This window comes from Saccostrea echinata, unplaced genomic scaffold (genome assembly GCF_033153115.1).
Source record: "Saccostrea echinata isolate AGI-Se365-2 ecotype Australia unplaced genomic scaffold, CSIRO_AGI_Sech_v1 ptg000030l, whole genome shotgun sequence".
NCBI lineage: Eukaryota > Metazoa > Mollusca > Bivalvia > Ostreida > Ostreidae > Saccostrea > Saccostrea echinata.
This window is the reverse complement of record NW_026889779.1, coordinates 36,116,294-36,142,500: the sequence shown is the minus strand read 5'-3', so window position 1 is coordinate 36,142,500 and position 26,207 is coordinate 36,116,294. Positions and strand designations below refer to the sequence as shown.

At 32.9% G+C, this 26,207-nt stretch overlaps 1 protein-coding gene across 1 annotated transcript; it reads left to right on the top strand.

The window, feature by feature from the left end:
* The first annotated feature begins 90 nt into the window (after positions 1-90).
* Positions 91-25,774, top strand: LOC133196789 (leucine-rich repeat-containing protein 74A-like). Its single transcript, XM_061332647.1, has 15 exons — positions 91-440; positions 15,622-15,817; positions 16,706-16,822; positions 18,157-18,329; positions 18,857-18,964; positions 19,378-19,471; positions 20,142-20,191; positions 20,483-20,650; positions 20,852-20,967; positions 21,094-21,172; positions 21,714-21,809; positions 22,567-22,809; positions 22,983-23,030; positions 24,604-24,689; positions 25,357-25,774. The coding sequence occupies exons 1-15, from the start codon at positions 162-164 to the stop codon at positions 25,451-25,453; spliced, it is 1,950 nt and encodes a 649-aa protein (XP_061188631.1). The 5' UTR covers positions 91-161; the 3' UTR covers positions 25,454-25,774.
* The last annotated feature ends 433 nt before the right edge of the window (positions 25,775-26,207 follow it).

Sequence of the window (26,207 nt, the reverse complement as noted above, 5' to 3'; positions counted from 1 at the left end):
CACTGTGTATTGAAAAATTTATATAGAGTGTTTAAGTAATAGGACTCTACTACTGCTAACGTGCTTACCAGCTTGCCACCAATATGATAGGTCTACGTGATAGGTTAGTGTGACAGCATAGTGCCAACATTTGATAATATATATTTTACATCTGTTTTGTAATGGATCAGGAATTGGGTGAAAAAGATATTCCAAACGCCAAGGCGGTTAGAAGATGGCCAGTTGAATCGCAGGAGGAACCCATTTCAGTGATCAGGGAAGAGACGGAGGAAGAACTTAAAGCAGTGGATGACCATGCCAGACCCCTGACCAGTAAAGGTCGTTTACAGACACACTTTCCCCAGCAGAATCGTCCACCATCAAGTAAAAATAAATATCCTCGTCCAGGAAGCACTCGGTCACAGACTTCAAGTCGCCCAGGAACTGGTGGCTCCAGAAAGGTAAGGCCGCTTTCAGAAGTCCCACTTGACAGACTTATGTAAACTTAAATACTCTTCAATGATGATTTATTGCATAATGATTTAAAAAAAAAAATTATCAGACCAGAGGATTTTGCCAATATTTGCAGGTTTTGTCATCCATCAGTGATGTGATGTCACATGCTAATCTCCTCTCAGTTAAAAGGAATTCAAATCCCAGAACTGGAGCTAAATTAATCATTAATTACTTATACATTAGTGGTAAATTTTAATGAGAGAAAAATCATTCTCATTCTCATAAATGTTCATTTATGGACATTAAGCCCCCCCCCCCCCCCCCCCCAAAAAAAAATATGTTCAAAGTCATTTTGTTCAGGTCAAGGTCATTAAAGGGAAAATTGGTTAGGTTTAAGGTTCATTATTATACCTCTACTGATTTTTCCCTATATAACATTAAATCGTTAGATGTGACTAATTCCCTAGAAATCGTTAAGAATGGACTAATCCCCGTGCGTTAGTCAAGTGAGCTAATTCCAGCTTTGCCTCGGGAAATAGTAAATAGGAAATAGTAGATAGTCTTGGCCTTGGGGAACTGGAATCTTGCTAAGTCCCTCAATGATATACTTTAACTTTATACTGACCCTCTGATGAAAGAGATAACTCTCACTGGGATAAATGACTCATCCTTCCTTTATAAAATTGTCATTTTATAAAAATAAAAACATTTTTGTCAAAGTTTGGCCCACAAGGTATGCAAAAACTGTGTGTACTTTTATTATAATTATTACATTTATTTACTTTTTTTTTTTTGAAAATTATTAATTTGAAAGGAAAAATTTCATATGAGTGAACAAAGGGACAATGACCCTTAATACCTTATATATACATATGAAATTAAGAAATATTAGAGATTCATTATGAAGAAAGATCTTCATTTCAGTTTCTATCACTGATTGTATTGAGTGGGGGAGTGCTCATTGTCAAGTGGAAATTTAGAAAAGTTTATGGAAGTGTTCCAAAATGAAAAGCAGATTTTTGTACTGTAATTTTAAGATGTAATCAAGCTTCTAATCAAAAAAGTAGTCCATTGCTTGTGATTTTAATTTAAACTATTGCTTTAGGATCCTAAACAAAATTTATACACAGTAAATTAAATTTTGTTGAAAATTTTGTGAAATTTTCAAATTTCAACAGACTATAAAGACTCAAAACAAAAATCCCTGTTACCATAACCTGTAAAAGGTTGTCATATGTCAAGGTCACTCCACGAATATAGGTTTTTGACCAGAGGGTGCATCTTGACATCAATAGACCAATGTCAGTTTACAAGGCCATAGCAACTTTGAAATAAAGTATTAATTAAGATACACTGTACATATCTTTAGCCATGAAGTATAATATTAGAATTGTATAACCAATAAAATGGTAAAATTCAACAAATGGTACAATTCTAGTACTAAAAATCCTTCTTTTACGCGTACTACATGGTTAGAAGTAGATTGAGATAAATACACATAAGGATTAAAGTAAGAATTCACAGTAAACTCATCATGCAGGGCATAGCCAGATCGCTAAGTACATGTGACAGCCACTCAGAGATAGGACTGATCAAGATATATACTTCCATTCCATTTCCAGATTATTTTTGAACTACTGCTAATAATATGAATTCTTAATCGATAGAAATTGACATTTCAGATAAACTGATAAGCAACTAATAATACATGATCCGTACTGTTTATAAAAAAAAACAAAGACATTTTTATTTTACCTCAAGAATTGCATTTTACAGAGAAAGTATAATCCCATATTAATTCATAATTGATGAAATCTAAGATTAAAATGTTTTAAAACATTACACTTTCAGAATTTAAGAATCTACAGATTTAAGAGAGATATAGCATTAAAAATTAACAGATTGTTTTTATAGCATTTTGATCATATGGTTCAGAAACTAGCCAGCTGTCTTTGGCATGGATCAATATTTAAAACCAGTAGTTGTACACAAGTTATGTCCCTTTTACTGTAAGCTCACCCCAATAAGATTGGTGAATTTATTCAGAATGGATTTCATGTGCAAATATTTAATAATAGATAAGAAAAATCTGTGATATATACACGTATGATATATGTTGTTTTATGATATACTTTTTGACAAGCATGTCAAGCAGTTTAAAGAGGAAATCAAACATTCATATACAGTGATTGCTTCATGTTTTATGCTCATTCTGAGGTTTCTATTTGTCTTCCACTGCCTTTATTTACAAAGAGAATTAAATCATATTTATGCAATTTCATTTCATGTTCTGACAAATCTGTTTTTAATATTTGTGTAAACCCACAGGGGTATTTTGCTTTCCTTTCTTGTGCTTTGAAAATGTGAAGTGTGAATTGAAATGCATCAGGTTTAGTTGTATCGAGATTGGAATTTTACTTTCTAATTACAAACATCAGTGAAAGATGTCAAACAAAAAATGCAATATAATATGACATGATGTGTAATTAAAGGATTTATTTTCAGTATAAATCAATAACATAAAGCTAACAAATGAATTTAAGCAGAAATTGATTGAAGAAATTCATTATACATGTATGCATGGTCATGCAGTACATCAATTTTATTTAAAATCTAAGGGGTAGTTTGTAGCTTACTGGGATCAAATGTTCAGAAATTAAAGCTAAAGATAGGGCTTCCTTCTTGCCCTTTCATATATAAAGGTTGACCTTGGGTCAAGGTGGAAATCATTTATGGGAGTAAGAAAATTTGAATTTTTTGTTCATTTCTATTAATCTTAGTAGTATTTGATCCTGTGGGGTGTAATTTTTGAGTTTGTCAAGATTCTGAAAGTCATACCTTACTCACTGGGATTTTTTTTAGTTCACCTGTGCCGAAGGCTCAAGTGAGCTTTTCTGATTAAAATTTGTTCTTTGTCTGTCGTTGTTGTAGTTGTTGTCGTCATTGTCGTCATCGTAAATGTTTTAGCTCACCTGAGCCGAAGGTTCAAGTGAGCTTTTCTGATTAAAATTTGTCCGTTGTCTGTCGTTGTTGTAGTTGTTGTCATCGTTGTCGTCATCGTAAACGTTTTAGCTCACCTGAGCCGAAGGTTCAAGTGAGCTTTTCTGATCAAAATTTGTCCGTTGTCTGTCGTTGTCGTCATCATTGTCGTAAACTTTTCACATTTTCATCTTCTCCAGAACCACTGGGCCAATTTCAACCAAACTTGGCACAGAGTATCCTTGGGTAAAGGGGATTCAAGTTAAAAAAATTTGAGATTCAAATTTGTTCAAATCATGACCCCTAGGGGTAGGGTGGGGCCACAATGGGCAATAAAATTTTTACATAGGAAATCATAGGAAAAATTCTTTAAAATCTTCTTCTCAACAACAATAAAGCCATGATTGGTGATATTTATATGGAAGCATCATCAAGTAGTGTAGATTCAAATTTGTTCAAATCATGACCCCCCAGGGGTAGGGGTGGGGCCACAATGGGCGATCAAATTTTTACATAGGGGTGGGGCCACAATGGGCAATAATAGTTTTACATAGGAATATAGGAATACATAGGAAAAATCTTTAAAAATCATCTCAAGAAAAGCAAAGCCATGATTAGTCATATTTATATGGAAGCATCCTCAAGTAGTGTAGATTCAAGTTTGTTCAAATCATGATCACCAGGGCTAGGTTGGGGTCACAATGAGTGAACAAATTTTAACATGGAAATATATAGGAAAAATCTTTAAAAATCTCATTCTCAAGAACAGCAAAGCTATGATTGGTCATATTTATACTGAAGCATCCTCAAGTAGTGTAAATTCAAGTTTGTTCAAATCATGACTCCAGGGGTTGGGAGGGGCCACAAATGGGCGATCAGATTTTTCAGTAGGTACATACATATGTAAAATCTTTAAAAATCCTCTTCTCAGGAATAGGAAAGTGATTAGACATGTTTAAATGGAAGCATCATTGGGTAGTTTACATTCAAGATTGTTCAAATCATGACCTCCAGGGGTAGGGAGGGGCCATAATTGTTGATCAAAGTTTAACATGAGAATACATAGGAGAAATCGTTAAAAATCTTCTTCTCAAGAATAGCAAATCAATGATTAGTCGTAATAATTCAGAAGCATCCTCAGGTAAGGTATGTTCAAATTTGTTCAAATCATGTCCCCTGGGGGTAGGGAGGGGCCACAATAAAAGATCAAACATATAGAAAAAAGCATTGATTAGTCAAAGAAATATGAAAGCATCCTCAGTTAGTGTAGATTTAAGTGTGAATAAATCATGTCCCCCTTTCCCTGGGGAGGGGGGTATTTGTAATCACTTATATATTTCAATCTTTTCAATACTAAACTGATTTCTGCTTTTTTCTAGCCAATGTGCTCGGGTGAGCAATGTGGCCCATGGGCCTCTTGTTACAATTTCATCTTAATTTCATCTTCTTCTCCAGAACCACTGGGCCAATTTCAACCAAACTTGCCAAAAAATATCCTTGGGTAAAGGGAATTTATATTTGTTCAAATGAAGGGCCATGCCTTTTTCCAAGGGGAGATAATTATGAATAAGTGAAAAATTTATGGCATCTTTTAAAAATCTTTTTCTCAAGAACCACTGGGCCAGGAAAGATGAAACTTCGGTGGAAGCATTCTCAGGTAATGTTTATTCAAGTTTGTTCAGATCATGACCCCCAGGGGTAGGGTGGGGCCACAATGAGCTATCAAATTTTTACATAGGAATACATAGAAAAAATCTTTAAAAATCTTCTTCTTAGGAAAAGCAAAGCCATGCTTGGTCATATTTACATGGAAGCATCCTCAGGTAGTGTAGATTCAATTTTGTTCAAATCATGACCCCTCCCCCCCTTCTCAAAAGCAAGAAAGTCATGATGACTCGTATTAATATAGAAGCATCCTCAGGTAGTGTAGATTCATATTTTTTTCAAATCATGACCCCCCCTCCCCCAGGTAGGGAGGGGTCACAACAGGTTATCAAATTTATACATAGAATTATATAGCAAAGATCATTAAAATTTGTTTTCTCAAGAACAGCAAAGCAAAGGTTAGTTATATTAATACACAAGCATTCTCAGTTACCGTATATTCAACATTGTTCAAATCAATCAATGACCCTGGGGGAAGGGGGGGGGCACAATAGAAGAAAAAACTTACAGGAAAATAATCTTTAAAAATCTTCTAAAGCCATGGTTAGTCAAAGAAATATGGAAGCATCCTCAGTTAGTGTAGGTTCAAGTTTGAAAAATCATGCCCCTCCCCCCTTTAATAGGTTGGGACTAATTAATTTATATTTAAACTTTTCAATACTGAACTAATTCTGCTTTTTCCTAGCCAAAGTGCTCAGGTGAGCAATGTGGTCCATGGGCCTCTTGTTTTTTTTTTTTTACTTTTGAGAAATAATTTTGACTTTAAGACAAAGTTCTCCAGAATAATGACAGAGAGTAACTCTAACTTTTTAGGTACTTGTGAAATTTGAGATATTACATTTTGTTCAAAAGAAAAATTTAAAATATCTGAATAGAACCCCTCCCCCCCCCCCCCCCCCATGAAAAAAAACCAAAAAACATATTAGTAATAACTTGAAAATGATCACTTAGATAAGTAATTCTTGAAAATGATCATTTAAATATTAAAAGAAAATATTAGGCAAAAGTTTACCATTGAGTGTATATAATTCTGCTAAAGTGCTTCAAGTGAGGTACTTTTTCGGAGTCTGGTTGTCTGCATTGTTGTTCTTTTAAATTCTCTGATTTATGAAGATAATACTTCACAGTTGGTCTCATGTTTAAAGATAATGTTGAGAAGAAAATTGTTCTCATTTTATTTTATTTACTCTCAAGCAATTGAATTGAAAATTTAAAAGCATACATATGTTTTATTTTATTTTTTTAAATGGCCATGATATATACAATAACTTATTTGTTAATAAATGCATTCATTCTGATCCATGTAAAAGTGAACTTACATGTAATTTAGCGATTTAAAATGCAGAAGTAATGAAATAATTGATAATGACTTGTTATTTTTTGAGATAATCTGTTGGTTGTTTGGTTGGCTGGCACTCAACCTTCGTCAAAACTTTTTTAAGCTGATAAGGATTAAGGATTAACACATTCGGGTATATTGATTCTGACTTACACATTTTAAACTTGATTTATTTTATGTGTAGGCTTGTCATGAAGCAAATGTCATAAGTATTGGTATTCAATATTGTGCATTTTTGGATTGCTAAGTAGAATTCTATAGAAAGCCAATAAGGAACGTCCATAATTCACCTGAAGTGACATCTCGCAAAGATGTTGGAAATTAAATCTATAATTTTTTTTCATTTGTAATTGGAATTTAAACAAAACAGGGGTATATATATACCTAGCTGAGTTGGATCTGTTGTGGATACACCTATAATCAGTCTAGTCAAGCACAGATTTGGAGAGATCCCTGGAATTTTATCAGGGACCATTCTAGGGGATTAAGACGTACTCAGTCAGACTATTTATATTTTTATGCGGATAAAAGAGTTTTCATGTCGGAGAAAAAAAACCTCGATCAGTGACCTGTCAGACATGAAAATTAATTGGATAGGTGAAGTAGGACACTGAAGGAGACATAATTTGTGTTGTGACAGTTATATAATTTTTGGAGATGGATTGGATGTTGACGCGATGTGAGGAGGAGGATGAGGAGGGGTTCAGTGGAAACGAGGCAGATTCTGAGGATGAGGGTTATAATGATGAAATTGCGGATCCAGAACATCTGCTGATTAACATGGTTAGTAGTAGCCCTTTAGTCCCCCTTTCAAAAACAAAGTGACTAATGTTTTCAATATCGTTTTTTTTATAAGTGGTACAATTCCAAAAGTTTGTTGTTTGATTTGGGCTGGGAACACTTTAGGAGTTCTGCTAAGAACTAGGCAACTAACAACACTGTTGAAAAGGTTGGTTGCATTATATCTTGTTTGCAGCAAATTTCCAATACAAGATTTGCAGGTTAGCAACAGCATAGAGTTTCCACAACTTTGTCAAAAAAACCACTGAGTGGCTATATTGAAATTATAAGCACACTTTTATGTACTAATGTTATGCAATTCATTTAAGTGCCATTGCTTTTTATGGTTCCAGTATATTTGACAGTCGATCAAAGAAATTTGTTTTATTGACATTTATATGCTTATAATGGCAGCATTGTGAGAATTATTAATTTTTTCTCATGATTTCAAAGATGACTGGCTTAATTTAGAAACCAAATTAGCCTTTAATAATTATTACAGTGACTCATATATGGGTAAGAGACTGGCCTTCTGAAAATTCTTACAAGTTCTTCCATACTTTGGATGGTAATTTAGATTGTTTCTTTGCTTACTTTGTTTTAGGTGTAAATTAAAGTAAGCATATGATACCAATATTGGCGATTTGCATGGAGATGTTTTAAGAGTTTTGTGTTTAAGATTTCTTCGTGTCTTACTTTTCAGAAAGTTGTGTTGGAGAAGGTCTCTTTTTCATAATTTACATTGACTTGTCCAATACCCATTGTGTTCAGTAAAGTTATGTTGTTTTGCATAATATGTTAAATCATGTTACATGCTCAGTTTGGATTAGACCATTTTCTGACCCCAACCTTGAACAAGACAAACAGACAATTTTAAAAAAGAGGATTTTGCTTTTTAAGTGTCGTGATATGGATATAGAGAAATTTTTGTTCAACTTAGTTATTAAAAAAAATACCTTTTGTGTAGATGATGCTGATGATGTCCTTTAAGTAGATGTCATCATTTAGGTGGCCTTAGATGCAAATTATCAATTGATGAAAAATTATCAAACAAGGAAAATTTGCAACACTGCATGTAAGTCTCAGTAGGTCATGGACTATGTCATCTTTAAAAGATCAGGATATGAAAAAGGATGTATATGGATGTCTTATGGAACACTTGATCATTTTAGCAATTATTAGGCAAGCATATATAGAGGGAATTTACACATTGTAAAGGTCACTTATCTTGTAGCACTTAAATGCCCTGAAGTAGGATTTTGCACACAAGAAATGTAAATAATGAACTGTCAATTTATTAAATTCATTAAAATGTGGAAATTTAGGTCAGATACTGCAAGATTTTATAAAGTTGTATTTGATTCTTTAACCAATATTTTTCTTTGTTTGCTGTCATATTTTTTTTAATTTAGTGGTTACAGATATAATTTGTTTTTGTATAGACATGTTTGACTTTTCCTGATATGAAATGGCAGACATCTTTTATCAAACAAAGAAGAAATCCGGGTAGAGCTGTCAATTTCAATTTAATGATTTGTAATCTCAGAGTGGGGTGTTTAAAGGACACTTTTATCAGTAATATTAGCCTTACTTTATCACAACTAATTCACCTGGAAATTTCAATTCTGTGACGTAACTGTATTTTAGATTTTTCGGAGATTGTTTGCTATAAATCTTGTTTTAATTCTGTCTTTTGTACACCTCTGACAACAATTCTTATTATTATTCCTATTTTCTAAAGACTAGAGTAGAAAGTCACAAATTATTTTTATAAATATTTTAAGTTTGGTTGATGTTGTCAAAGCAAATTTATTGGGAGAATAATTAAAACATGCACATTAATAGTCAAAAGGATTCTGCGGAACTAAGCATTGCAAGAAACAGATCCTCTATCATTGATTACATTAGTGCAATAATTAACAGTGTTTTTAATGTGTCCCTTTCACTTCATGATCAGTCTATAACTATTAATCTAAAGGAAAAATAATGTGTTACTGAAACCTCACATTATTCTAGTCCACACAGTACATATTTCAGCTATTTCATGCATGGTTTCTAAAAATAACATGTTCATATTTTATGAATCATTAACTCTTTTCTAATTGAGTCTGATTTTTTTTTAACCAAAAGTACCAATAGAATTTATCCGAGATTCATATTCATTTGCAAAAAATTTGTATAATTATGTGAATATACACAAAGTTCCCAGGGTATGATGTTCAAGTTTGACAGCAAAGTATTTAAAGACCATCATTCTGTAAAATGATATATCTTCAACAAGTTCTTGGAAGTAATACCTTGTTCAAATGACTGATTGGATTGTTTCAATGACCAAGAAAACACTTGAGACTGGTTGTGCTGGGAGACAGTGTGTCTCAACTGAGGAGAGACCTGTATTACTTTCCGTGACATACCCCAAGTGTCTTAATATACAAACCAAAGCTCTGAACTTATCTGCTTAAAATGACAAACTACATTAAACATCAATGAGACATCACATAAGGCAATTTTGAGCTTCAGTAGAACCCTGGACCACAAAAAAAAATAATTTCAATGGAAGCCCTACCTGGATATTGCTAAGTTTATATCCATCTTGTCGTTTTGCACGACTCTCTATACCTTAAGACATTTGGACAGGGAAAGGATGGGAATTGATTTTTTTCTGCACTGCTTTTTAGTTAACTGAAAGACTACCTAGTGAATTAAAGTGCAATAAAGTTACTTAATGTTACCGTTTCCAAGGATACGCTAACAAAGTGTTGATGTCTGGAGACATATAAAATTCTAGTCCTTTACAAGACGCTGTCACATTGCAAAATCTTAAGGAAATAAATGGATATCTCAACTTGTTGTGGGTTAAGATCATTAAATGGACTTAGAGCATTTTAAATTATTTAAAGTGAAATGGATTATGAGCATTTATGAGATTATTTATTTCGGAGTTTTTGGTGTTTTTCTCTGGGAATATAAATCGAAAACCAGAAAGGAAAAGCAAGACAATTGGACTTGTACTGGTGCTAATGATATAACTAATGACCTTACAATTTTCGCTGTGAAGAAACGTATGCCAAATAACTTTTTAAAAAATTATTTCATGTTAGAATTCAGCAATTAATTTGCACGGAATGATTCACCTTCATCGGCCAATTGTAGACCGCCTAATTGTTAAACCACCCCCTGTGTTCTGTCGCCATAGCAACAGAAAACCAAAGGTAATGTTTTTACACAGAAATCAAAGGTAAGGTTTTTCCACATGCAACTTAAAAAAGTGTAATCTATTTATAAAGACAACAAAGGGTAGTTTGGACATACAGGCAATTAGAGGTACATGTGTACCATGTAGAGCTCTCAAACAAGTAAAGGTACTGTGCTTTGAGGATTGTCACACAGACAAGCAAAGGTAAAGGTGTAACAAGTAAAGCTAGCATTGTTACATAGACAAGCAAAGGTAAAGCTATCACACATCACAAGTAAAGGTAGCACTGACACATGGACAACTGAAAGTAAGATGTTACACACACAAGTAAAAATAGGATAATCACATTGAGTACTGAAGGTCAAGGTATCGCACATACAAAGTAAAGGTAGAGATGTCACGAGGACAATTAAAGGTTATGCTATCACACATAAAACCAGGTAGGACTGTTACCTGGACAGTCAAAGATAGAGTTATCACACACAAAAGGAAAGGTAGGACAGCCAAAGGTAATGCTATCACACACACTAGTAAAGGTAGGACTGTCACATGAACAATCAAAGGTAAAGCTATCACACACACACACACACACACACACACACACACCAGTAAAGGTAGCATTTTTACATGGACAACCAAAGATAAAGTTGTAACAGACAAGTAAAGATAGGATGGTTACAATCTGAGGTAAATCTGTCAGTGACAACTAAAGGTAATAAATGTCAAACAGAGCTGACAACTCAAAGTGCAGCTGTCACAGTCAAACTATTACACAAACAACTAAATTAAAAGTGGATTTTATATAGAGCAGAACTGTCTTAGGGACAAAAGGGGGCAACTGAAAGAGGAACGATCTCAGATAAAATCAGAGGAAGGAGTTCTAGTTGTGGGGAAATTCAGAAGAAAGATTATTAAGCTTTTTAAAAACATTTTTTTGCTCTTTGAACATCCATTTTCAAATAGGTACTGGTATACCCATTTTTAAGGAATAAATTGCCAAGAAGAGAAGAATCACCAAAATCAAATCACATTAACAAATACATTTGTATTTACATTTTTATCAATGAATTTTGATGACAGGAAGTGTTTTTTTTAATAAAGAAATTTTCATGGCATTTTATTATCAAATTAAAGTTTCTTTGCTTAGGATTTAATGTTTTGTTGAAAGTTATTACCAGCAATATTGGTTATAAAATGGAATTCCTGTGTGATTGTACTGATAATTGATTTTTTTAAGTCCATGCAGCTTGTATATTGTACTCTTAACTGAATTTGTTTCTGAAAATGTTTTAAATTTGCTTGGGAGGGGCATCAACAGAGGGGAAGTCATAGAAAATACTTCACATTAATAAAACGAAAAAGGCTTTTATACCATTGTTGTCCCTCTGAGTGCATTTTAAACAATTCCCCAATAGTTTGTAAATGTTGTATTAAACAGGTTCAAATAAAGTTTTTTTGGGTATGTGGATATTTACATTGTTAGATGATCAATTTGTGTTTGTACGGGGGTTTTGGTGGTGACAGCTTCCCCATGGCTTACACAGGCAGCATTTGATCAATGTTTTTTAGTGTGGATTATTTCCTGTGTCTTTAAGACCTCTGAGCTACACTGCTCAAAAGTTTTTTTTATGCCTCTTTTTCACTGTAGGGTATCCAGGGACCAGCTTCATTATAAACACTATTTCTATTTGATAATGCTGGCACTGAAATTTTAGATGTATCCAACAAAGAAATGTGCTAAGAGGGAACTACTAGTTCTTAGGGAGACTGTTCTTTGCAAATTGCATTGATCGACAAAGATTTTTTTTTTCAACTGTTTGCTCAAGGAACACTATATTTTGTACTTAAAGGATCTATATTCTATCAAAAGAGTAAACACTTGAATTTTTATTTATTGCCTGTTGAAATTTGACTGCAAATGAGGCGTTTGGAAAAGGAAATATGGATTTTCTGTTGGAGAATTGCTCGATCAGCTGTGGAAAGAAGTTTTTGAGGGTCCATTTTCTTGAGCTTCCATGGCTTTAAAAAGAGGATTTTCTGTTTTCACATAAAGTTTTCCAAAGTATATGTTAGGCAAATCAAGTTTGAAAGTGCACATAAAAATATTTTCTATAGCTGGATACACAAAAAAGGATGATTGAAATTGAAAGAAAAAACTTTTATATGTGAAATTCTAGAATTGATTTGAACAGGTCTGCTGATTTTGAATTTGGCCAAACAAAAAACATTGAATTATTCTAAAGTTAATTTCTACCAGAAAAATAATTTAAAAATTGAAATTTGATATCTATTCGAAAAATTTTTTGCCTTAATTCTTTGAAATGACACCAATTTTATTCACATTCGGAAAGTAATGTAGAAATGCCATTGTGTTTCATTGTGTGAAATATTTGAGTGGGATGCTTTAAACTGATAATACAGTCAGTGCCTGGAGTGGATTATCAGAGTATCATACTCAATAAGGACAAGTTAGGGTGATAAAACAGTGATTGTCCCTACACCTGAGACTTTGATTACAAACTGGTTACTGTTAATGTACAGGTGTATAGATCATTGTGTCTTAATTCAACAATGCTGTACCCATGATGGGAAAATGATGGACATTCTTCGGATCAATTTGATTTTCAGCTTGATTAGGGTACTACTGTGATTAATATTTGATTTAGTGGCAGAATTGATAAATACTGGATTATTTAACTTGTCAGATTCTACAAACTGTCAAGGCTAATTTGTTCAGTATTGATAGCACAATGGATAGTAAACTACGAATGTCAATCTATCGTATGTCCACTCATCCTGTTATTAATCCAAGAGGTGTGGCTTGCAGCAAAAAGGTAACATAAATTTGACATCATTTCATTATGTTAAAATTTATAGTATTTTGTCAAAAGTATATTTACATGAAGAATTGTCCAATTTTGGACATAATATTATGGAGGTATTAGAAGCTGCAATGGGAATAAGGCAACTTAGCCCACTTTGTCAAAGTTTGGGTCACAATGTTTTATACATGCCTGTCTTAACTGTCAACAACAACTCAATTTTTACACACTAACTTCATTTCTGGAATATTTTCTATAATTAAAGCTTTTGTTTTCTAAATCTAAATTTAAAATTTGGACATGAAAACCCTGTAGTATAAATACATTTTCTTGGTTTAACTTTCTGAGTTTTTTGTACACTACAGTTGAGTGGATTATTTAGTCACAGTCTTTACTGATAACAACGATTTGGGCTTTATCTTCGTGCATGCTTTTGCATATAAAAATTTTCATTCCCATATATCGCCCAGATGAAAAAGTCTGACATCTGTGTAAATATAAAGTCTTAAATAAAAAAGGCTCTTCATTGAGTCTGATGATAAATTTGTAGCACCTGAGATTTTAAATGAAGAGATATTTTGTTTCTTTTATGACTGGACATAGGACTACTTTAACATGAAGTCATCACTTCTCTAGAGGAATATAGGTATCTATACAGGTGGATGTTTAAAACTTGAGTATATAAAGGGACTAAAATCTACCAATATTGATACCCTCAGAGTATATTGAAATTTATAGAATCAACTGACACTTGAACATGAGAAAAAGGAGAAAAGAATTTTCTAGACTTAAAATAGAAGAGAAGAGCTTTTTCAAGTACACTTAAACATAATTATATCTCCACTACATCAAAATTCATGGTTCAACTTGTCAATCTGAGTTGATGGTACTTATTTTTGAATGTCATCTCGCACATACCAAATATCATAAGTGCAGGTTAAAAGCTAAAAGATTCTGTCCCAAGCGAAATCTTTTTTTCTCCCCTCCTTTCATAAAAAAAATTCTAAACAAACAGTTTCAAACTTTGGTCAAGCTAAATACCTTATATCAGAACAAGGACTCTATACACTTCGGCAAAATGTTTTTCAGACATCAAGAAAATTTTATTGTATGAAGTTGTAAATATTGACCTCATCCAATTCATTTTCAACATAGGGTCCAGGTGCAGATCCAGGAATTGAAGTTGGGGGGGGGGGGGGCAAAAAGTAGGCAGGGGGTCTGGGGCCAGGAGGAAGCCCTGGTGGTGGACCAAGGGGCGAAGCCACTGGAAGCTCCTGGATTCTAGAGATTTTGTAGGGTAAAAATGAGGTCTACATTTAGACATTTTTACATTTTCTCGATGAAAGTATGATTTAAGCTAACTTTGATAATTCTAGGGGGATGTGCACTTTGTGCCCCCCCCCCCCCCCCTTAATCCGCCACTGGGGTCAATCTTGCATTTACTCCCAGAAAAAATGTTCAAAGATAATGGTAGTATTGATGAACAGAAATCACTATTGTTCACTTATCTGAGGAAAATGCATGCAAATAAAGCAATCAGTTAATTGATTTTGGCTTATTAAAATGTTAATAATGCTTGAATTGATAAATTGAGTAAAACACTGTAAATTTCATTTTCTTCTAGTTTAGATCTAAGGGCAGATTACTCTAACTACATAAAAATACCACCGAATCAGAACTTTTTTGTGTGTAGTGTAGAGAGAGTTCTTAAAAGAACAAGAAGAAGAGGGATTTTTGAAGGAAGACATAATAATGAGATCATTTTTAAGAGAGAGAGAAAGTTGTTTAAAAAAAAAAATTCAAGTTTGTGTGTGTTACGATATTTTGCAGCTGGCTACTGAAAAATCATTGCTGAAGACAGTGTGTTGGCAACAACTGAGAGAAAATTTTAACATTGATATATAGTCAGTAAATATTCTGAAATTTTTTTTTTAAACCAAACTGGTTTAACTTCAAACATTATTAAAGGACCTTACTCTACTTTTTGTGCAAATGAAGAACAGACTTTTCAACTAAGCATGATTTAAAGTAGGTGTTGCAGACTTATATTGAAATTTTGCTTTCATTTATGTGGTTATCTGAATATTATATGGTTTATAACTTTATTTAATATTAACATTTATTAACAGTTCAAACTATCACTATTGATTATATAGTCAATTGTATGCTACCAATTCAGTTTGATAATTGATGGTATTTTTGGTCCAATTTTGCAACATTAGACTGACTGCCAATTTAAACAGAAGTCCCTTGGATGTTATCATATGAAAGTATTCCCACTACCCCATTGCTATAAAATCTTCTTTTCAGAAAACCACATGAAATAAATATTTTAAACTTGTAAAAATAGGAAGACATTAAATACCAAGATTAGTTAAAGGATTGATTAACTTTTATCATTACAGACAGTAAGTCGAGCCAGCAGTAGAAAGTCCCGTCCAGAGAGTAGTGGATCCCGCCTGGAAAAACCCAGACCTGGCTCGGACAATAGTGACAGTGATGAGGAAATCCCAACGAGGCCCCCTCTCCAACCTGAGATTGACTTCACTACGGTCGATATCAGTGATGAGAAAGCCTTTGACACTGATCTGGAGGACAAAGGTATGATGGGTAATGTTATAAAAAGGTGAACTCATTCCGATGAAAATTATAACACCATGCTATATTTCTATTTTAATGGAAATATTTCTGTATTCATGTGTTAATTTTTCATGGCTCTTATGAAGCAGTTGAAAAAGTTGCATTGAATTTTATCTTTGCTTCACTATTCCTTGAGTCACAGTTCCATTCAATCTTGAGATTTTTACACATTGGTGATGGATTTTATCTAATAAACTGCTTGTCATGTTTTGATGTTAAAATTTTTTATGACAAAGAACTTTAATACAAAATGTTTTATAAATTGTAGTGAAATGTAAAATTAAATGTTCATTTACTTTATTACATGTTGATATTCCAAAAAATTTTACACTGAAGTCATTAACAAGTATAGAAATCATTCACATGTTCAATGGATGCTTAATAGTTACTGCTGATAATCTTATATCAATTTTATTTTTAAAAAAACACTACCATGGGATCAATTGTCTTATGAATAAAAATTCCCACCTTTACATTATTTTCAAGAAAAGAAAATAACCTTATCAACAGAATTGCCAAGCAATTAAAGGGATTGCAATAATTATATAAAATGTCTCAAAACATTAAAAAAAAAAAAAAAAAAGAAAGCTTATACGGTGGAGCCTCATTAATCCAGACACTTCAACTTCCAGACAAAATTTGTGAGGAACAATTTATAATTACATACACCAAGTTTCATTAATTTGGACAATCCATTAATCCAGACAATTTGCTTTGGAACACAAGTGTCAGGATTAATGAGGCGCATTTTTCGCATCTATGAAATCTTTTATCACTGATATTTATGAACTGAGTGAAGTGTTTCTCAAACTGATTCTCATTTTTCTGTCCCTTGCATGCTTTCGTTAGGAGCAGGCTCTACTCCCGGAGTTTCTATAGACCTGGTTGCAGACTTCCAGTATCTGAGAACAGCTTATGCTATAGATACAAACCTCAAGTTTAGCGATAATCTATTTGCAGCTCTTAGTAGGTTTAAATAGTCTTCTTGTGTGATATTTTAGACTAAATTTTTGTGCGTGTGTTTATGTAGATCTGGCATTTTTTAGACTAGTTGTTGACATGACGTTCTGTGTTTTGCCATCAGTGTTTATCTTGTTGTAGGAAATATTTCCTAGATATTGTGTCAGTATTACCAAGAGGTAATATATAGAAGCACAGTTTAAAATTTAAAGAAAAGATTCAAATAGGGAAAGGATATTCACTAATATAGTCTAAGATTGCAAAATAACGAAAATTTGTGTTGCATGGTTATATGAAAACTACTTCATAAGAAAATAAACTATGGAGTTTAGAGTACATGTATAAATTAACAAATGTATAATTATCTAAAATTGCACATAATACCAGAAAGGTATATGCATTGGGATATGATGAGCTTACTGCTTGCAAGTAGTAATTAATAATCTCGTTTGTCATTATTGAAAGTGAAGACAAAACCATTCAAAATCAAGCTCACCAATTGTTCTCTTCAATTTTGATATCCAGACCTATTTTGTATATATCTATACATATAGATGAAGAGGAATATAGTTTGACAGAGCTCCTATTCCTATACAGAACCAACAGTGGTAATGACATATTTATAATTGGTGAAGGTCAAGGACTTTTCACTAATCTGAGGTCAAGGTCAAATCATTTGGAGGAATTTGGTGCAATGACTTTGATGAAGGATAATAACTAATTAGGTGTTTATGGTTTATATCATAGCTTATTTTGACATTGTTAGCTTGAAAGAATATTGCACTAACTGGATTTGGTCATTGGTGTATTATGTATTACATTAGCTGGATCTAAGACATTTATAATGTTGCCTAACAGCCTTGGTGATGTAAAAAGACATTGATTTATATGTGGTTCTTAAACATCATATTGATATAGGTCTGATTAGTTCACTGATTTTCAATTAAGGTGTGCAGCTGCATAGCTTTAATCGATGGTGTGTGTAAAAACAGCCTGTAGCTATCATTTGTTTCTTCTTAATATTTAATATGTTGCATCCTGCTTTTTGTCAGTTTGTTGTTAGACAATTAAGTTTCCAGCGCATTTAGATTAATAATTTTTTTCTAATGAATGCTTTTTTACTAAATGAATGGTTTTTTATTGGCTATAATTTTACTCATTTCTTCTTTATCAAAATACTGTATTGATTCATGAAAAATTTTAGAAGTTTTAAAATATTTAAGATTCTTTTATAATTGGTGAAATTTTATTTATGGATTCTACTTTGCCCTTGAAAAAAAAAAGAAAGAATTATCCTGTCACACTTCTACTGATTGTTTAATTCGTTATGTGTGTTACAGAGACCACCACTGCCTATGATCCTACAGGAAGGACAGCCTATATAGAAGGATGTAAAAAAGCAGGTGTTGTTCCTGCATCCTACTTCCTACGTCACATGAATGATCCCCACCTCAGCATGAAGCACCATGGTCTGGGGTCACAGGGAATGAGGGCCATTGCAATGTCCCTAGTGGTATGCTGATTATGTCCTTCATGGTTTCATCAATTTTCATGGGGATTTGTAGTTTTGACAAAAGATATGTACGATTTCATTGATATGTGGAATCATGGACAGCTTCCTCGTCCTTTTCTCTAATAAGTTTGTGATCAACTATTTTTGTGGTTTGGATCATCTATGAAAGTTGGTGTTCAACAAAAAAATTATGAAACCACAGTAATAATAAGGTTAACTGGAGGGTGCTTAGCTACAGAATTATCAAATTAGAATAAACAATTTGTACACAAAGCCTTATTCTGGTATATTTAAAAGATACAACAATTTCTTTTAAAGTAAACAAATTTTTTGGTAAATTTTTTTTCCTCATAAAGACTTTTGTCAGATCTAGGTCATTGATGATCAATTTTAAAGATTTTCCTTGAAGGCCTGGTCATTAAGAAAATACTCTTATATAGTATGTGTCTTTGATAGAACATATAACAACAGTTTTATTGAGGTTTTTTTGCATGTTAATTATTCTGTGCACATAAAATGTTTTGTAGTCCAATACCAGTGTTTTGACCCTTGACCTCAGTGATAATTGGTTGGGGCAACATGGAGGCCATGCTGTATGTGAGATGCTCAGGGATAACTGTTTTATTACACATTTAGTAAGTACATGCAAAATAATAATAATACGCTAACATTCTAAGACTTGCTTTTGCCTCTGCCAACAAAGTTGGAAGATTGTCTGTCTGTCTGTCTGTCTCTATTCATCTGCCACATTGAATAAAAATCACTTTGCTGTAAGTCTGAATTCATTGTAAGCATGTTTGCTATAAGAGTGTTTTACTGCACTCATTTACTTAGGGCAAAATTGATTGACCATCAGATTAATGTTATCAAAAACAAAACAGGTTGCTCCTATATTATAAACTACAAAATTTTTGCCAAATACCATAATTCTGTCCTTATGTCAGTTTTTGTTGAAAATTTTGAACAATTGATTTGAATTCATTTCGAATCCAATTGATTTTAGTCACTGATTCATTGATTTACAAGAACTCTTATTATTTTTCTGTAGGATTTATCTGAAAATAAGCTTGGCCTTCAAAGTGCAGAATCTCTTTCTCAAGTACTACAGCAAAACTCAACTTTAACCCACGTCACTCTGTCTGGTAAGTAACAAAGTACTAAATCAGAATCTCTATAACAAGTACTACAACAAAACTTATCTCTAACCCACGTCACTCTGTCTGGTAAGTAACAAAGTACTAAATCAGAATCTCTATAACAAGTACTACAACAAAACTTATCTCTAACCCACGTCACTCTGTCTGGTAAGTAACAAAGTACTAAATCAGAATCTCTGTAACAAGTACTACAACAAAACTTATCTCTAACCCACGTCACTCTGTCTGGTAAGTAACAAAGTACTGAATCAGAATCTCTATTACAAGTACTACAGCAAAACTCAACTCTAACCCAAGTCACTCTGTCTGGTGAGTAACAAAGTACTGAATAAGGGGCACTCTATAATTCTCTAAGTTACTGATTAAATGAAATGAATCAGGGGAGGTCTTCAATTCTATGACATACTGAAGTAGGGGCAGTCTATAATTCTTCATCTTTGTACACACTAAGGTACAAAGATATTCCTTAGAAAGTAGCACCTAGATGAGATATTTATTTTATTGATTATTGAGAGCTTTTTATGAAGTTGGACTTTCTTGTCAGTGTTAATTCTCACAGTATGAATACTTTTAGGTCAATATGTCACATGATTAGTAGACTCTAGATGATTGATTACTTTGAACATGTTCATGGTGTTGGTAATTCTTTGTTTAGGTAACGATTTTGATGACAAGGCAGCCATTCACTTTTCCGATGCAATAATGGTAAGGCAATGGATAAAACTTAACATTAAAAAAAAATAAATAAATAAATAAAATAAAAACAAACAAAATATATAGAAAGGTAGGAGGCAAACCTGGCCCCTGATTAGACATAAAAACCAAAATTCAAAACTGTAATAGTGTGTAATTTAGGATCCATAATGGTGCATTTAGTGGCTCAAAAATGATTCTCAACATACATAAAGGCTACAGAAACAATTTTGCAAAACTTCCATGTCAAGTTTTAGCTTATTTGTTCTTTTGAAAATTACTTTTTCCCTTTATATTTCACAGAACTCAACTAAATTAGAGTATTTGAATCTAAGCCATAATTTATTTGGGGAGAATGCAGGAGTCATCTTAGGTCCTGCCATTGCTGACAACAGCTCACTCAAAGAACTTGATCTCAGTTGGAACTCCATACGCAGGAAAGGAGCTGTTGCAATAGCTCACGGCTTAAAGGTAAGTTTTTAACTGCACATTTGTATGTTTTTTTACAATGATATGCCCAGGGTATAAAGTGTTTGCCTCCTCAGTTCCTCTGTACCATTATTTTAGACAATGTTTCTTGCCAAATTTTACACTAGTTACAGGAAAGCTATGTTGCTTTAAAATGAATGTCAAATTTGATTGTAATTTTTCTTGATTTTTGTCTCTCACCAGAATAATGTTTATATGAAGAAGATAAACTTGTCTTGGAATGGCTTTGGATTGGAGGGAGCCATTGCTCTGGGCGATTGCTTAAAGGGGAATCAAGTTTTAGAGGAAGTGGATTTAACGTAAGAAAGATGAATTAAAATGGCTCCTCTAAAGGGAAACAACTCTTTATCAAATGCTCAACATGGAACAAACATGTAAATAAATATATGTACTGGTATATATATGTTACAACTTTTTTTTCTCAGGAATAACAGAATTACCTCAGAAGGAGCTGTTCTGATAGGAAAAGGTGTATCTGCAAATGAAACATTGACCACATTAAGAGTAAGTTTATCCACTTTACAGGGACATATATAAAACTGCATTAAAATTGGCATATAAACAGTGGTTGCTTGTATACTTGTATTACATTCAAGAGGAGCCATTAGTTTTATACCGGTATATAGATCAACATACTATATCTACTGTATCCTTATTAGGGATGTGATGATATGGCTGAAATGCATAGTAATATACTGTCTGTATCACAATATATAACACAAGAAATCACCGTTCATAATTTTATATGAAGTCCCTCTTTTATGAAATGGGAAGCTATCTTTAACATTTTATAAAGATAACTAATTTGAATTGTAATGTAATGTTATAATGTGTATGCAGGTATAAGTATTTTGCACTGAAATATATGATACAATTTTTGGGTATTGCTGCGTACCGGGAAATTGTTTCACCCCGACTGTATATTTTTGAAATTTTTTTCTCAAAAGCATAAATCAATCAGCTATTTTTAATATTAATCAAAGGGTTCTCTAATATTAGAGTGTTAAAATGTTTGAAATATAAAGTCAGATTTTTCCATTTGTAGATGGGTAGAAATCCAATGCAGACAGCAGGCTGTTATGGAATTTGTGCAGCCATTCTCAGAAATCCAAACTGTGGACTAAAAGAAATTGATTTTAAGGTAATTATCTCTCCCCCCACCCCCTCCCTCTGTACAGTGTATATAATTTATACATTTTTGCACGTACATGTACATGTGTATTAATATGTATTCAGTAGCAAGGCAAAAAGCAGATATATATAAAGAAATGTGTTGAAAAGATGCCATATATATTATGCATTGTACATATGTTTGTTATCAAAAAACTTATATATTTGAAATATAATCTTGTGTATGCTTTAAAAGGAACCACAGAATTTTAAAGTTTGGATTGTTGGTTACCAAATGTTAAATACATGTACATCATTTGTTTTTACTTGATTTTGGGCTATAAATAGAGGATATTCAACGTTTTGTAGTTGGATATGGAATTTATTTCACGAGTGGGACAGGATTTTTTTTATATTTTCACGAGTACAAAGCATGAGTGAAGATATCAAAAAATCTTGTCTCACATTGAATTTTCTGTTTATTACATGAAAAACTCTGACAGTTTTAGTCTCTGTCAGGATGGTTTACTTACTTTCCTGATTTTCTAACAGGCCAGGGAGTATTTTTAATATTCTTTGTAAAGGGAAGGAAAATTGAGAGTTTTGCAGCACTTCTGATATTCTTTCACACTGTGACAGGATATCACTTTGGTATGCTTTCACACTGGGACAGAATATTACTTTTATTCAATAGATAAATTATGTACAGTATTTCACTGTTGAAAATTATTAAAGCAGGAGTATTTTTCATTACTCATGTGAGGTTCATATACCTGTATTTATTATAGGATATTCTTGTGAATAAGGACTTTGATGATATTTTCAAACAAGTTCAAGAGCAGATTCCTGATATCAAGATGAGGCATGGCGGTATGGAACCACCTAAGAAGCCACGAGCCAGGATCCACCCTATGGTGAAACTGACCAACTACATTGAAAAGAACAATCTTCGTTTAGTGGACTTCTTTAATAAATTCGACAAAGATGGAAGCATGAGTGTTACTTATGAAGAGTTTCAGCAAGGGATTGAGGTTAGTAAGACCATCAGTTAACAGTAACATTTTCGGGGGGGGGGGGGGGGGGGGGGACAATAGATTTTTTTAAAAAATTTTAAACAATTAAAAATTATTTACAGTTTTGAGAACACAAACATTTGCTGATTGATTATCTTCTTCAAATCTTTCCTATTTTTTACACTCATCAGTGTGCAAAGGCTGCTTTACAAAAACTTGTGAAATCTGAAACATTCAAGGTAAAATTTATGTGGATTTACATGTACATGTATAATAAGGTGGTAAGATGTACCAGTTTGATAATGGAGTTCACTTTTAATCCATCATTAACACCAGTAATATTGTGTTTGACAAAGTGTATGTGTATCACTTAATTATTTTTTTTTTTAAAGTGATATCCATAATTCATTTCACCACTCTATTTTGAGAAATGAAGCATGTCACATATTTAATTTGAATGAATGTGGTTATGGGGCTTGTGTATAGTACTGGATATAAATCAATACATGTATATAATTTATGTCTACATCTAATAAAACTTAATCTGTGCTAATTAAATAATTAATGATAGAATGAGTAATACTCAGTGGTAATGGCCTGTTAATCCTTAATGTAGAGTTGGAATTTACATAAGGATCAATAAATACCCTAAAATATTTATTTGGACAGGTCTATATACATACATGTACATAGTAATCTATAGAGTCTAAATATTATCATTAATCAGGTTTAAAACAACTGGCAGCTTTTGTGTTAACTTGTTTACCAAATTTTGACTCAGAACATTTGAGCATTGATCATGCAAACAATTTAAGTTCAAAGGGGGGAGGGGGGTATACCCGGTACATGTATAGTGATGGTGGTGTCTGTTAGTCCGTTAGACTTGGGGGTAGCCATCCACAACTCGTCTTACACCACCAAATGTAATTTAATGAAACTTTCACAAAATTTTTATTACAAAGTGGCATTGTGCATCTCACATGTTACATTTCGACACATATTTGGGGTTTCTTTAATATTTGAGGTATACCCATCTCTTATCTACAACTCTTCCTATACCACTGAACAAGATTTAATGAAACTTTTACAGAATCTTTGTCACATATAGTGCCATTGTGCACCTCCTATCTTACATTTTGATAGGACAGATATTTAGGGTATCCTGTAGCAAAACATGGACTTTGCCATTATGCTCATTAAAGTGGATACCCATTTTGTTAATGCAACTTCTCCTACACCCCTGAATGAAATTCAATGGAACTTTCACAGAATCTCATTTACATACTGCCAAGAAAATTCACTTTCATTGCCATTATTCTCATATGGGAGTAGAGGGGGAGGAGGGCAGTGTATCATTTTGTGAGCTCAGTGCTTACAGGACCTCTAGTTTAAAAGTCTTCTTTTGCATGTTGAATGAGTTGCCCAATTCATCCCAAAACATTACTAATTTTCCAATTTTAATGACCCTGGTCCCATACCTAAAAGTAATGTGAAAGCCTCATATGCCTATATAACAATTATATATAATCTTTACTATATAGATATACCCATTGTATTTTTTATTATTTTTAATTCCCACACTGTGTGATTTACAAGTGTAATGTTGTGTTCACTATTATAATATACATTACTTGTAATTCTTCATAAAGAATCATTTGGAGGTGATGTATTATCTTTATTTTTTTTTTGTTACTTAGTTAAAATGTATAGTTTTCAACTACATGTACATCACTGTTTATATATTAATCAGATCAGATCTAATGTTTAATCTTGTTTCACTTTTACCCTTTGTTTTCTTGATGTTTCTGACAGGACACAGGGATAAAGCTTTCTCAGGAGGAGGTCCAAATCTTACTGAATGAACTAGACAGTGATGGGGACGGAGAAATCAATTTCAGGTAATAAACTCACAGAACATTATATATTCATCTGTTCAAACAACTAGTCCACACCAGACATGTTATACCATAAATTCTGCCAGTTTTGATGTCTGTGCTTGAAAAATTCTGAGCCTATTATTTTTTTTTGGGGGGGGGGGGGGTCTTTTGCTGACTAAAATGCAATTTTTCCATAGTTATGACATTTTTTCTACTTAGAAGACGAAGACAAAACAGAAATCCAAGCATTTTCAGTAAATTATATTGGGGACATTTTTTTAGACAAATCATTGCTGAGGATGAAAGTTTTTCAAGGAAATTTAACATATGACGATTTATTGATATCACAGTTATTTCTTTTAGAAGATGTTCAATCGTCCTTAAATGTTTGACCAGTTGGTCAACAAGAAATACTGGTAAATGTTTACCAGTTAACAACAACTAAATTTTTTACCACTTAAACAGCTTGTTTGAACAGCAATGTTTCAAATGAGCTGCCCCCCCCCCCCCCCCCCCCGTTTTCTTTCATGTAATGGTAAATTTAAAAGCAGTATTTTGATTGCCATAGCATCAGCCAAATGACAAGTGAATAAAAAAGAAAAATCTTGTGATATAAAACAGTTTGCCCCCCAGCTCATCTATGTGAATACATGTATCATCAAAAATGTAATTTGTGTTACGGTTACAGTGAGATGGTGAGTGGACACACCGGGTTTCAGGAGAGTCAACAAGAGAACGTGAATGTGATACTGACAGCAACACAAGCACGACCAGTAACAACGTAACAAAGGAAATTGGGACAGAACGAGGACCTGAAAATCAGTTACAGAGGAGACCCTTATAAACATGTCAAAGCAGGAGAGGAGATACATGACTTCTTCATAACGTCTTTGTTGGCATCGGCATACTTCCAAGTTTCAAAACATTATGTGACTGTGATAAACTTCAAACTTCCGTCCATTTATTGAGATTGAGCTATTTTTAGAACTTCTAAGGATTTAATGAATGACATTTTTTAAGACTGAAATTCCCTACAAAATATTTTTCTTTGTTATTCAAATATATATATTTTTTTTTTTGCTTAGACTACAAATTGTTTATAATTTATGAATCAAAATTGAGATGGATATACATCAAATACATGAAATTGTCAAACAATATCACATAATTTTTGACTTTTAATACATGTAATATTTCATCTGTTACCATAAAATATTTTACAATTTGAAGTTAATTTAAAAGTAAATTGCTTTGCCTTTTTTTTTTTTTTTATCTACAGCGTTATTTTTATTATTATTTTTTTTGGGGGGGGGGGGGGGGGGTGTTGTTGTAGTTTAAAAGCTATTTTTCTTCTTGTTTTCAATGGCCTTATTTGTTAAAGATAGTACTGAAAATGGTTTCTATCAATACATATTGTTTCGCAATGTGCTCTAGCTTGGTCAATGTTATATATGTTTTATCATTACATAGCTTTTGAAGAGATCTTGTCAAATTATAGTCAAATGTGACAGACTCAATAAGTTCACACAGTGAAAAGAA